This window comes from Schistosoma haematobium, chromosome 1 (assembly GCF_000699445.3).
Source record: "Schistosoma haematobium chromosome 1, whole genome shotgun sequence".
Taxonomy (NCBI): domain Eukaryota; kingdom Metazoa; phylum Platyhelminthes; class Trematoda; order Strigeidida; family Schistosomatidae; genus Schistosoma; species Schistosoma haematobium.
In genome coordinates, this window is record NC_067196.1 from 73735717 (window position 1) to 73748562 (window position 12846).

At 35.8% G+C, this 12846-nt stretch overlaps 1 protein-coding gene across 1 annotated transcript in view; it reads left to right on the plus strand.

Annotated features, from left to right (window-relative positions):
* MS3_00000921 (uncharacterized protein) overlaps positions 1-9141 on the plus strand; it is a 72899-nt gene extending 63758 nt beyond the window's left edge. Inside the window, exons 26-27 of the mRNA XM_051208491.1 lie at positions 4373-4601; positions 7513-9141. Of these exons, the coding sequence (XP_051075114.1) occupies positions 4373-4601; positions 7513-7946 (663 nt within the window). The 3' untranslated portion in view covers positions 7947-9141. The remainder of the gene's footprint in view (positions 1-4372; positions 4602-7512) is intronic.
* Positions 9142-12846: the final 3705 nt, after the last annotated feature.

The window sequence follows — 12846 nt, forward strand, 5'->3', positions numbered from 1 at the left end:
TAGTCGTTTCTAGTGGATCCAACATTCAATGCGAGAAACGTCGTTTAAATAAAGTCCTATTATTTGTAACTTGGAGATATAAGGATCCGACATTGTTTCGCGGAGTAGGAGAATGTTGGAGAATTAAAAGTTATGCATACTATTTTTAAGAAAAATCAAAACGCCGGGAACAGACATGTCAGTCTCTGTGCAAGGAAAAAGTGATAATTCTTCATTGCCTAGACAATGGACTGATCGAAAGCACAAGCCAGTCACTCAGTTGCAGTTGGACCCTAGCACCAGATCCTACGAATCTGCTCAAAGGGGAGGTGTTAGCGGGACATAGGCTGGATTAAAGCATGCTCAATGCATGATTGCTTTGGTGCACTGTGATTGGCTAATTCTTATCCAATCAGCACTAGTCGATAGTTGGAGAATACTCTAGAATCTTCTCATGTAAAAACTATAAATATACTGACGTTTTCTCTATTGTGCTTCCTACTGGCTTCTGACTTGCATCTAACCTTGTTATTTGGAATATAATCTCTTTCCTGTTCAACCGTGTTCTGATTTGGGGACTTGTCGAGTGAATCGGTGTCCGAGAATACTAAGCAATAGGAATAGCTGGGTCTTAACCGTAAGAAAGAGATTATAACAGTGGCGACGGGGAAAAACTAAAGAAAATGGCGATTTCTTTAGAACAGTTGCGGTTAATATCACAGCACCAGCAGAAGTTGTTAGCCTTGCAACAACAACTATTGAGCACACTTTTCACTCGACCAGAAAATAAGAAATCTGTTTATGATGCAGTAACAGACATTTCAGAAGCGTATCTAGTGGATGGTTCAAATCCCTTTATACCTGAATCACAACGTAATATTTGTAACGTTTCCGGCTCACAGCAAGAAAATCCTGTGCTGAATGCTCATAAAGTTGTGGCAATACGAGATTATCAAGAGCCAGACCCTGTAGATGAAGCCCGGAGTGCAGAATTGAATGAAGCACTACTGGTCCTGTCTAGCTCTGAAAATAACTTTCAGCTAGAACAAATTTATGGTCCACGTGATATTAACCAAGAAAGCTATGGGGACTCGTATTCAGAAAATAACTGTAGTGACACAACGAACCCAATTATACCGAATGTTACTCAAAATCATTGTGAGACAGAAACTTATATTGAATCAGCTTATCCGATTTCTAATGACAATGTATCAGACATGGGTTCTCAGAACAATGCATGTTATTTTGATGAAATTTCTTATAAAATTCAGCAAAATATATCAGCTGAGTCAAATTATGGTCAAAAGTCTAATTTAATTTTGTTAGATGATGATTTCCGTAATGATCCATTATCCACTGATGAAATTCCTAATGGATTTGAAAGTAATGCTTCAGAAGAATTAAACTTTGACCTCAAATCAAAGGTCGTTCATTATCATCTAGTCGTTTCTAGTGGATCCGACATTCAATGCGAGAAACGTCGTCTAAATAAAGTCCTATTATTTGTAACTTGGAGATATAAGGATCCGACATTGTTTCGCGGAGTAGGAGAATGTTGGAGAATTAAAAGTTATGCATACTATTTTTAAGAAAAATCAAAACGCCGGGAACAGACATGTCAGTCTCAGTGCAAGGAAAAACTGATAATTCTTCATTGCCTAGACGATGGACTGATCGAAAGCACAAGCCAGTCACTCAGTTGCAGTTGGACCTAGCACCAGATCCTACGAATCTGCTCAAAGGGGAGGTGTTAGCGGGACATAGGCTGGATTAAAGCATGCTCAATGCATGATTGCTTTGTGCACTCTGATTGGCTAATTCTTATCCAATCAGCACTAGTCGATAGTTGGAGAATACTCTAGAATCTTCTCATGTAAAAACTATAAATATACTGACGTTTTCTCTATTGTGCTTCCTACTGGCTTCTGACTTGCTATTTGGAATATAATCTCTTTCCTGTTCAACCGTGTTCTGATTTGGGTACTTGTCGAGTGAATCGGTGTCCGAGAATACTAAGCAATAGGAATAGCTGGGTCATAACCGTAAGAAAAGAGAGAGATTATAACAGTGGCGACGGGGAAAAACTAAAGAAAATGGCGATTTCTTTAGAACAGTTGTGGTTAATATTACAGCACCAGCAGAAGTTGTTAGCCTTGCAACAACAACTATTGAGCACACTTTTCACTCGACCAGAAAATAAGAGATCTGTTTATGATGCAGTAACAGACATTTCAGAAGCGTATCTAGTGGATGGTTCAAATCCCTTTATACCTGAATCACAACGTAATATTTGTAACGTTTCCGGCTCACAGCAAGAAAATCCTGTGCTGAATGCTCATAAAGTTGTGGCAATACGAGATTATCAAGAGCCAGACCCTGTAGATGAAGCCCGGAGTGCAGAATTGAATGAAGCACTACTGGTCCTGTCTAGCTCTGAAAATAACTTTCAGCTAGAACAAATTTATGGTCCACGTGATATTAGCCAAGAAAGCTATGGGGACTCGTATTCAGAAAATAACTGCAGTGACACAACGAACCCAATTATACCGAATGTTACTCAAAATCATTGTGAGACAGAAACTTATATTGAATCAGCTTATCCGATTTCTAATGACAATGTATCAGACATGGGTTCTCAGAACAATGCATGTTATTTTGATGAAATTTCTCATAAAAATCAGGAAAATATATCAGCTGAGTCAAATTATGGTCAAAAGTCTAATTTAATTTTGTTACATGATGATTTCCGTAATGATCCATTATCCACTGATGAAATTCCTAATGGATTTGAAAGTAATGCTTCAGAAGAATTAAACTTTGACCTCAAATCAAAGGTCGTTCATTATCATCTAGTCGTTTCTAGTGGATCCGACATTCAATGCGAGAAACGTCGTCTAAATAAAATCCTATTATTTGTAACTTGGAGATATAAGGATCCGACATTGTTTCGCGGAGGAGGAGAATGTTGGAGAATTAAAAGTTATGCATACTTTTTTAAGAAAAATAAAAACGCCGGGAACAGACATGTCAGTCTCTGTGCAAGGAAAAAGTGATAATTCTTCATTGCCTAGACAATGGACTGATCGAAGCACAAGCCAGTCACTCAGTTGCAGTTGGACCTAGCACCAGATCCTACGAATCTGCTCAAAGGGGAGGTGTTAGCGGGACATAGGCTGGATTAAAACATGCTCAATGCATGATTGCTTTGGTGCACTCTGATTGGCTAATTCTTATCCAATCAGCACTAGTCGATAGTTGGAGAATACTCTAGAATCTTCTCATGTAAAAACTATAAATATACTGACGTTTTCTCTATTGTGCTTCCTACTGGCTTCTGACTTGCTATTTGGAATATAATCTCTTTCCTGTTCAACCGTGTTCTGATTTGGGTACTTGTCGAGTGAATCGGTGTCCGAGAATACTAAGCAATAGGAATAGCTGGGTCATAACCGTAAGAAAAGAGAGAGATTATAACAGTAATGTAGTCACATAGAGTTGAAGTTTTTCAGTATATGCATAGAAAATCAATGAACTAATGTTGGAAGCCTGTATTTCCAACAACCTCAGTCTTGTATTTGTGCATTTAAGGATTCCTAGCTTTCACTGTTCAGTTGAACAACACCATCAACACTCATATTTTAAATAAAAGTGAGCTTTTCGGTCATTTTGCATGTTCTAAGTCTATTCGCCTGACCGTCATTAGTTTCGTCTGTTGATTTCATTATCTTCGTATATCTTTCTGTATACCTATTGATTATCTCGTGTGCGTTTGCTACAGTTGCCACTACCGTATAAGCACAACTATGTGAAATTATTACGATGAATTACAAGGTAGTAATGTGATTTAATGACAATTATAATGAGAAGTGAACATTTAGAACATGTTTTGACAGAATACACAGCGTAAAAGTACGTGTGATGAAATCCCGCAATTCACGATCCACTGGAAAATAAAAAGTGAATGCATCTGGACCATTGTAAACAGTTTTGAACCATGTAGCTGAAAGTCTGCGACCACTGATCGCGGTTATCTAACTGACCCCAACCGGATAATTCAAACTTACTAACATGGCTCAGACCAACAGCAAATTATTTTATGAAGTGACCTCTGACCACACGAATGAATATACATCAGTATGTCTTTTAATTTCTAATGGCACTCTGAAGTTCTTCAAATTTGATCGATTCATTTTGTTTGTGGTTGTACAAGTTAGTCAGCATACATAAATATAGAATTTTCATTTCACTGTGGTGTATCCAATCCTTTACTAAACATAGATTCAGGGTTTTTTATCGCTTATCTGTAACTATCTAGTGTTTAAGCACACTAAATGTCTCTTTTAAATATACATCACTTAATTTTTTTCTTAATTTTACTCGTTTCTCTGTTTAGCTTTTCGGATTTTCGTCTTATCCATTGAAAGATGTTTATCATTGGGAAGCAACAACGACAATACCAAGAACTACTAATAATTCTACAGAAGAATCATTGTATAAAAATGTGGCAGAGAATCCACAATCTGTTGTCCCTGTTTCAATTCATAATATTGAAAAATATTTACAATTAACATTGGGCTTTTGTCTGGATAAAGGTATTCGTAAACAATTGGATGCATTCAAAGGTATAATTTTGCATTATTTTTCAGTAATTTTTCACTATTATTATTATTATTACTATTATTATTGTTATTATTATTATTATTATTAATTATTAATTATTAATTATTAATTATTTATTTATTTATTAAGTACTGATTAATATTATCGACTTTGAGCCATGCTTTGGTTTTGAGGCTTAGTGATGCAATGATGTTGGTTCTCAAACTGAAATGAGAGGCACTGGATTCTAACGGGTGGTTTAGTCGTTAGAAATAGAAAGTTTTAATCACTGAGTCACTTCTTCATAACGGTTGTGTACTTGTACTTTGATTTCTATGAGAGCTTAAAAAATGAAGTGTTTACCATTGATAACCATTCTATTAGGTTATATGAGGAAAAATACACATAAAACGTTGTTTATTGTTAAGTAGAGAATTGTTTGAGAAGATACACTGGAACTCAAGAAGCACGAAATAACTCTTTTCCATCCTACTCAAGAAAGTGCTGAAGAGTGTGGTTGAATTCAATTCATGATGGATACTATATAATTCAAATTCATTTGGTGTTGTTTGCTTGTATCTCCCCATTGTTGTTCAGGGCTGCAATTGATCATTCTGTTATTGGCATATGTGTATCCTATGCTGATTGCCTCGATATTACCTTAAGTCACAAGCTTCATAAGCAACGATGGATGGTGGTTAGCAGTGAAATCAGGGACGCGCGTTTTGTCCTGTCGGGGACTCGTCAGCTGGATGTACCGGCATTCCAGAGTTGCTTATAAAGCTTGTGATTTAAACAATATCGAGGCAATCAGCACAGGATGCACATATACCAACAAGAGACTGATCAATTACAGTCTTAAACAACAATGGGAAGATACAAGCAAACAACAAATGAATTTAATCTATATATTATCCATCATGAATTGGATCCAACCACTCTCTTTAACACTCCGTTATGTTTATGGCAGTACACTCTATTTTCAATAATCACCAAATTGATATGAAAAGATCAAAATAATCCAGACATGCCTTCCGAATTACAAAGAGAGGCGACTAGCTGAAGCGTTCCACATTATGCTAAATCCCTCTGCCCTCAAACGGGAAGAAGTCAGTCAGTCAGCTACAACGTAGGACCAGGCACATATATGCATCGGTCCAAGTTGCCATACCTCATTAACACAACAAGATGGACATCGCATTCATAAAAGTAGTTAATTCAGAGGTGGTAATATATAAAAGAATGATTGCAATAAGGATATAGTACAGGAAGAAAGAATTAGTTCGTAGAAAGAAAGATATGAAGCGATTTTGATCTCTTAGTTTAAGGGAAGACAGAGAGTGTATACACCGACGCCATTGTGATCGATTCTGAGCCATGTCACCAAGAGTCTCCAACCATTGGTTACGATAGTCACGCGGACCCTAACCAAGTAGTCTGCATCTATCAGCATGGCTCAGACCACAAGTTAGTGACTTCAAGCACTTATGCCACGTTTTGGTTTGGTCGCCCCTAACTTTCTTCCAACCATCTCGAACACCGGTTAGCATTGCACGTCGTGTTATTCGGTGTTCGGGCATACGTAACACGTGGCCCAACCATCTCAGTCGATGAAGATTCATAACCTTATCAACTGATTTACCATCATTCCCTAATACCCTGCGTCTAACTTCACTATTACTTACCCGGTGATCCCAGCAGACGCCAGCAATATTTCTGAGGCATCTGTGGTCAAATACTAGTAGCTCACGAGTGTCTTCTACTCTTAATGGCCATGTTTCGCTGCCGTAAATTAAAACAGAACGAACTGCCGCGCAGTATACGCGTCCTTTTATTGGTAGACGGATATCTCGCCTTCGCCAAAGTTGACGTAAGTTGGTAAAAGCCAAAAGAGCTTTTCGAATCCGTGCTGAGATTTCGTCAGACACCAACCCATTAGGACTGATCAGACTTCCAAGATAAGTGAAGTTGCCAACGCGTTCGACTACTTCACTCCCAATCCTTAGTTCAGGTGTTGACGCAGACCAGTCCTGAAGCAACAACTTGCATTTAGAGGGAAAGAAGCGCATCCCAAACATTCTGGCATTGTTGCTTAGTGCTACCAAAAGACTCTGCATTTTGTCAGCGTCTTCAGTAAACAGGACTATATCATCCGCGTATTCTAAGTCGATAAGTGGACCTCCTGGAAAGGGATCAATACCCGAGAATTCAGTAGACGAGAATGCTATTTCCATCAATAGGTCTATGATGAAGTTAAACAAAAATGGAGAAAGTGGACAGCCTTGACGGACACCACTTGAGGTTGCAAAAGCAGATGAAAGTTCGCCATAAGCTCTGGCTCGACTGGTAGTGTTCGAGTAGAGAGCCTTCACAAGGTTTATGTACTTCTGAGGTACGCCTTTCAATGTTCGACGGAAAGAAGTCATGAATATTCATCCAATCTGGACTGTTTATCCAGACAATTACTCTTGACCTTATTTATTATTTTTACGCACAGTCGGACTCACCTTCAACCCACTACTTTATATTACTAATACGTACATTTTTCATTCTGACAAAAAAATTAATACATACATACATACAAATTCACTTTGACCAAGAATAGATCAACATATTCAAACCTATTATGATTTTAATGATACTAAAAATACTCTGCATTGTTTCCTTTGTACTATTTAAACTTGTGTTAATTTAATTCGGCTATTTATGTACTCTGAAGAAGTGGCTTCATTAAGTCATGAAACATGAAAAATACGATATATCTGCGCATTAAGATATAACAAATATATATTCCGATAATGATATTAGAAGACGAAGATTATCATTATCGAAATTTATCAAAGGGACTAATTGTTTTAAATATATATTCATTACAATCTCTTTTTATTTAAAATGATATATTATTCTCTTTTTTTTATTATTTTTGCTTTGTAGATGGTTTTGAGCGTGTATTACCACTTCATTGGTTAGCGTTATTTACTGGCACAGAATTAGGTGAATTAATTGCTGGGGATTCAGTAGTTCATTGGACACGTGAAGATCTACTTGCGTATACAGTACCAAGTTTAGGTTTTACTAAACAATCACCAACATATCAAATGTTAATTAATGTATTATGTAATTTTAATTCATCTGAACGTCGTGCTTTCTTACAATTTACTACTGGTTGTTCTAGTCTACCACCAGGTGGTTTAAAAAATTTACATCCACGTTTAAGAATTGTACGCAAAGAAATAACAAATAGTGGACCATATCCTAGTGTGAATACATGTGTACATTATTTAAAATTACCAGAATATCAATCAGAGAAAGAATTACGTACACGTTTATTACAAGCAACAAAAGAAATTGGTTTTTATTTAAATTAATTATCTTTATTCATTCTTTTTAAGTTTTTTCTTTGTGATGAAAACTAATAAACCAACAAATATTTAATTATTCTAAATTGTCTCGTTGTCATTTTTATATTCTACTCGTTTATTTTTACATAAACGTAAAAAAATTTACAAATAGTGGACAGTTAATAATAATGATGACGGTGACAACAACTAATATAGTTTCTCTTTAATAATTTTTTTCTTTCTTTCACAAGATTACAAGTGATAAAATAGATTCTTATCAGATCCAAGTGTTCCATCATATTTCAATATGTTCTAATGATGATAATCTATCCGTCAGTAAGCAATGTCGGATCATTGCCTGTTTAAGTGGATTGAACTGAATTATGACCTGAAAGTATATATTTATATATAACCAAAGAAATTGATTTTCGAAAGCAGTGTATCATACTACAGTCATTCTAATAATAATGGCATGAATAAATAGAATAGTTTGACAAGGAAGAAAATTTATAATCTATTGTTTTTATAATGCCGACAAAACGAAATGAATAATTATGATGAAGTAGATCATTAGCATGATGCATGATTTCGGTTTCCTTTCACAGTACTATTTCACTTCCCATTTACTGACTCTAACTTTATTCATTTATCATCCGTATCACCAAAAAAAGACTTTGATTTTGTTTATTTTGTTAGTATGTTTTTATTTATGTTTATGCAGTGGTTATTTATTTATTAATTTGTTTACTGGTAATACTTTATTTTGTAATGTAGACACTCCTTGAAGAATTGTGTATTATTTGGGACATTCACGTATATTACTGTTATAAAATAAATGTGTTTATTTAATAAACAGTATTAAAACAGTCACTAGATGATAGTATTTTCACATTTTTACTCTGGGGGGGGGGCTATCCGTTAGTAAGAAATAATTTTTTTAAAGATCATTTAACTTTATGTAGTTAGTGATAAGTCTTGAAAATTGAACGCTATATTCGTTTCCTAAGCTATTCTGTAACCCCCAAGCTAGAACTATACAGTGACCTGAACAACGAGAGAGAAGACGCAAAGTATGCGAGAAGTAGTTTACTCCAAGGTTCATTTTAACACAGAAAATATAGGGTTTTTATAATATTTTTAAATGTCCTTGGGCTGCTCGAAGATTCTGGAATGCTACTTAACATAGTAGCAGTATAGCAATCAGCCAATCAGAACCTCTACATGTGACGTTACACTTCCTTGATATTTTTGGCTAAAACTTCAAGTGAATGCTGATTGGATGAAACGCTTCTTTCTTTATTTATTTGTACACATAAATATTGGTACAAGAGGGCACCAAATATATATGCGCCACACAAAACAATAAGAATTTGAAGAGAAGGAAGAAAAAAAAGATAAGGGGCGTGAAAAAAAGGAACAATATCGAAGAGGTTGGTGTAAGGTAGTGTAGTAATAATCATAGTAATAATGAGGGGACGGAAAGGTACAATCAGAAGAAGTCTTTCAGTTAAGGGAGACACAACCACTTTTTATGAAGAAAGTAAAAGAAGGTTACAGCAGGATCGCCACTGGCTTCTATTCTGAGCCATATCTGATAACGTCTCTAGCCACTGTGTCGTACTATCTCTGGGACCCCAACCAGGGAGTCGTGAAGGACCGACAGAAGCCAGCCCTTTGCAGCTTTCTCTCATACCACGACACCATGTCATACACTGACCACCTCTCCGCTTCTTCCAACCAGTCCCAGAGTCGGCAAATAATGCACGACGTGGAATTCTCTGGGACGACATTTGTAGAACATGTCCAAGCCACCGAAGTCGGTGTTTCAAGATGGTGACACCAATTGAATTATCGTCTCTGCACCCGAACACACGATGCCGAACCTCTGCATTACTAACATGGTGTTGCCACTGAATGTTAGCAATCCTTCGGAGACAGCGATGATCGAACACAGAGTCGTCTAACATCCTCAACTCGGAGAGGCCAGGTTTCACAAGCATAGAGCTGAACCGCTCTCACCGACACGTTGTAGATCCGACCTCTTACAGCCAGACTAACATCACGAAGGCGCCAAAGGTGGTCTAGATTGGCATAAGCCGCTCTGGCTTTCACTATACGTGCATTGATCTCATCACTCATACCACCACCAGCACTTATGCAGCTACCCAGATACACGAACTTCTCGACTACTTCTACCTGCTCACCATCCAGGGTGAGTACAGGATTAGAACCCTGCCAGTCTTGTAGAAGTACCCTGCACTTCGATGGTGCAAAGCACATACCCATACCTACGGACACTGATTGCCAACTGATTAAGTGCGGATTGCATGCCTTGGGCCTTATCGCACAGTAAGACAATATCATCCGCATACTCAAGGTCGAGAAGTCTTTCTCCAGGCAACAGATCCACACCACCATTACTGACATCCATCAGAGCTGTTTCCAGAATGTCATCCTTGGCAAAGTTTCCTGATCCTTGCTTGTCTTTTGCAAGAAACTTTCTGGATCACTCCAACAGTTAGTTGATTGGTAATTGGTGATAGGAATTGTACCGACATATCAATACACTTGTTATCATAAATCCTGTGTATCGTACGGTTTGATACAAAGAAATACCGCATACAAATTCGATTAATTTTCGCACAGATCCGTCAAGCTCATTATTATTGTTTGAAAGTTTATTTAGGTAAGAAAACATAAATTCTTATCTCAGGCTTCATATTTCTTGATGCAATTAAAAATACTCAATCAATTAGACCCTTATAGGTCCTGGGTTCGAATGTCGCGAGGCGGGATCGTGGATGGGTATTGCCGAGGAATCCCACAATAGGACAAAACGGCCGTCTAGTGCTTCCAGGTTTTCCATAGTGGTCTAGCTTTAATTGACTCATGATCTCAACTATTAAAAATTACTATAATATCCAAGGAAAACTCTTCTGATATTAATTAGGCAATCCTAAAGAAAATAGAATGTTCATGATACACTTTATTAATTATTGATTCCGTTATAAATGTAACTAACTGATAAATATGTCTATTAAATGTATATGAATAAAATAATTCATTGGGAATAATGATGTTTTTACATTATATCGTACAATAATTCTGCTTGTCAATTATGTTTTTACTAGTATAGATGGTTTACAGAGATTTTCAAATGGTACTAAGATCGCTCACCAAGATCATCACCAATCTGAGCTATACAGCTATTCATTGTCCAACATTGACTGTTATTATTATTATTCTCTATCTTATGACTTGAATAATTTAGGTCAAATCTGTTATTCAATTAATGTTGAGTAATATATAAGACTTTTAAACTTTAATGAAATAATACTTCACTTATCTCTGGCTTTTAATTGATCCTTCAGCTAGATATCAGTTCATGATAAGAACTATTTTCATTCAAATATTAATGAATTATTGTTTTATTTTTCCTTTCGAAATTTATAGATCATTTATACTACTCTAATATTTATCTACAATTCTACAATATTCATGAACTTATGTTTAGAATATAAATGAAATAGTATATTATCTTAAATTGTTTAAACACACTAATAATATTTTTTTTAAAAATGAATAACTGGCGCTAATTCTTAAACTTATACTGCAATTACCCATAGAAAGAGAATAATAATAATAATAATAATAATAATAATAATAATAATAATAATAATAGTGAATTATGAATAAATGTTGAGACCATATATTCTGTGTATTTTATTATTACTATATACTTTATAAGAAAGTATTCTCTTTTAATATTTCATATATGATAATGTTTAATACAATGATATTACGTACATGTATTTTCTAATATTCTATTCTACTTATTTCGAAAATGACCATTGAAACAGAGAGAGAGAGAGAGAGAATATGATAAATGATAATTAACTTGATCCAATGACAGTGAATCAATCATTTTTCATTTATTACATTCCATATGAATTGTAACTATAAGAAAGCAATTGTTTATAGGTTTATTCAACTTTGAGTAATATGTGTGCCAAATAATTGTGAATTTTTTTAAAAAGAAGAAAAATTGTTACTTAATCATAGAAATGATTATTCACTTCAAAGAGAAAATTTTCTATAAAATTTTATTATAGCAATGAAAATTAATAATGATTCGAAATGAAGCATATGATTATGATCTATTAAATTAATTATGTCTTTTGTATTCTTATTAAATGAAAATGGTGTGTAAAGTATTTTTCATAATAATTAAAAATGAAAAAGTAAATGAATCGATGCAATGTATAAATGATTCATTTGTAGATTTTATAACATTAACAATGGAACAGATGGAAAACTTAACATACTTGATGAGTACCATTGATGAAATACGAGGATCTGATGCACATGTGAAGGTAAGCATTAATAAATTTAGTATAGCATTCGTACAACTGAACTCCGCCTGTAGCTCTTCTAGAGTTACTGCCGGTCGCAAGCCCGGGTAAAGGAGGAGGGTTGGGCATGGGGTTAGCGTCCCCATCCCGTAGAAAACTAACTCGCTAAAAAAACGCTTACCAGAAAAAATAATTCAAACCATTTTAACTCTGCCCTGAGAGTTAGAAGGTCTTCATTTAGAAGAATTATGACGCTTCATGGTGAAAGCCGAATTCCTTCGGAAGCCACGAGGCCGATGCCCCTTCTAACAACCAGAGCAAAAATTTTTATAGGTACATGGAACGTTAGAACAATGTGGGAAACCGGGAAGACCAGCCAAATAGCAACGGAAATGAGGAGATACAACTTGGCAGTACTGGGAATCAGCGAAACCCACTGGACCCAAGCTGGACAGAAAAGGCTAGCTACGGGAGAGATGCTGCTATACTCCGGTCACGAAGAGGAAAATGCTCCACACACACAGGGAGTTGCTCTAATGCTGTCCAAAGTAGCACGAAATGCACTTGTAGGATGG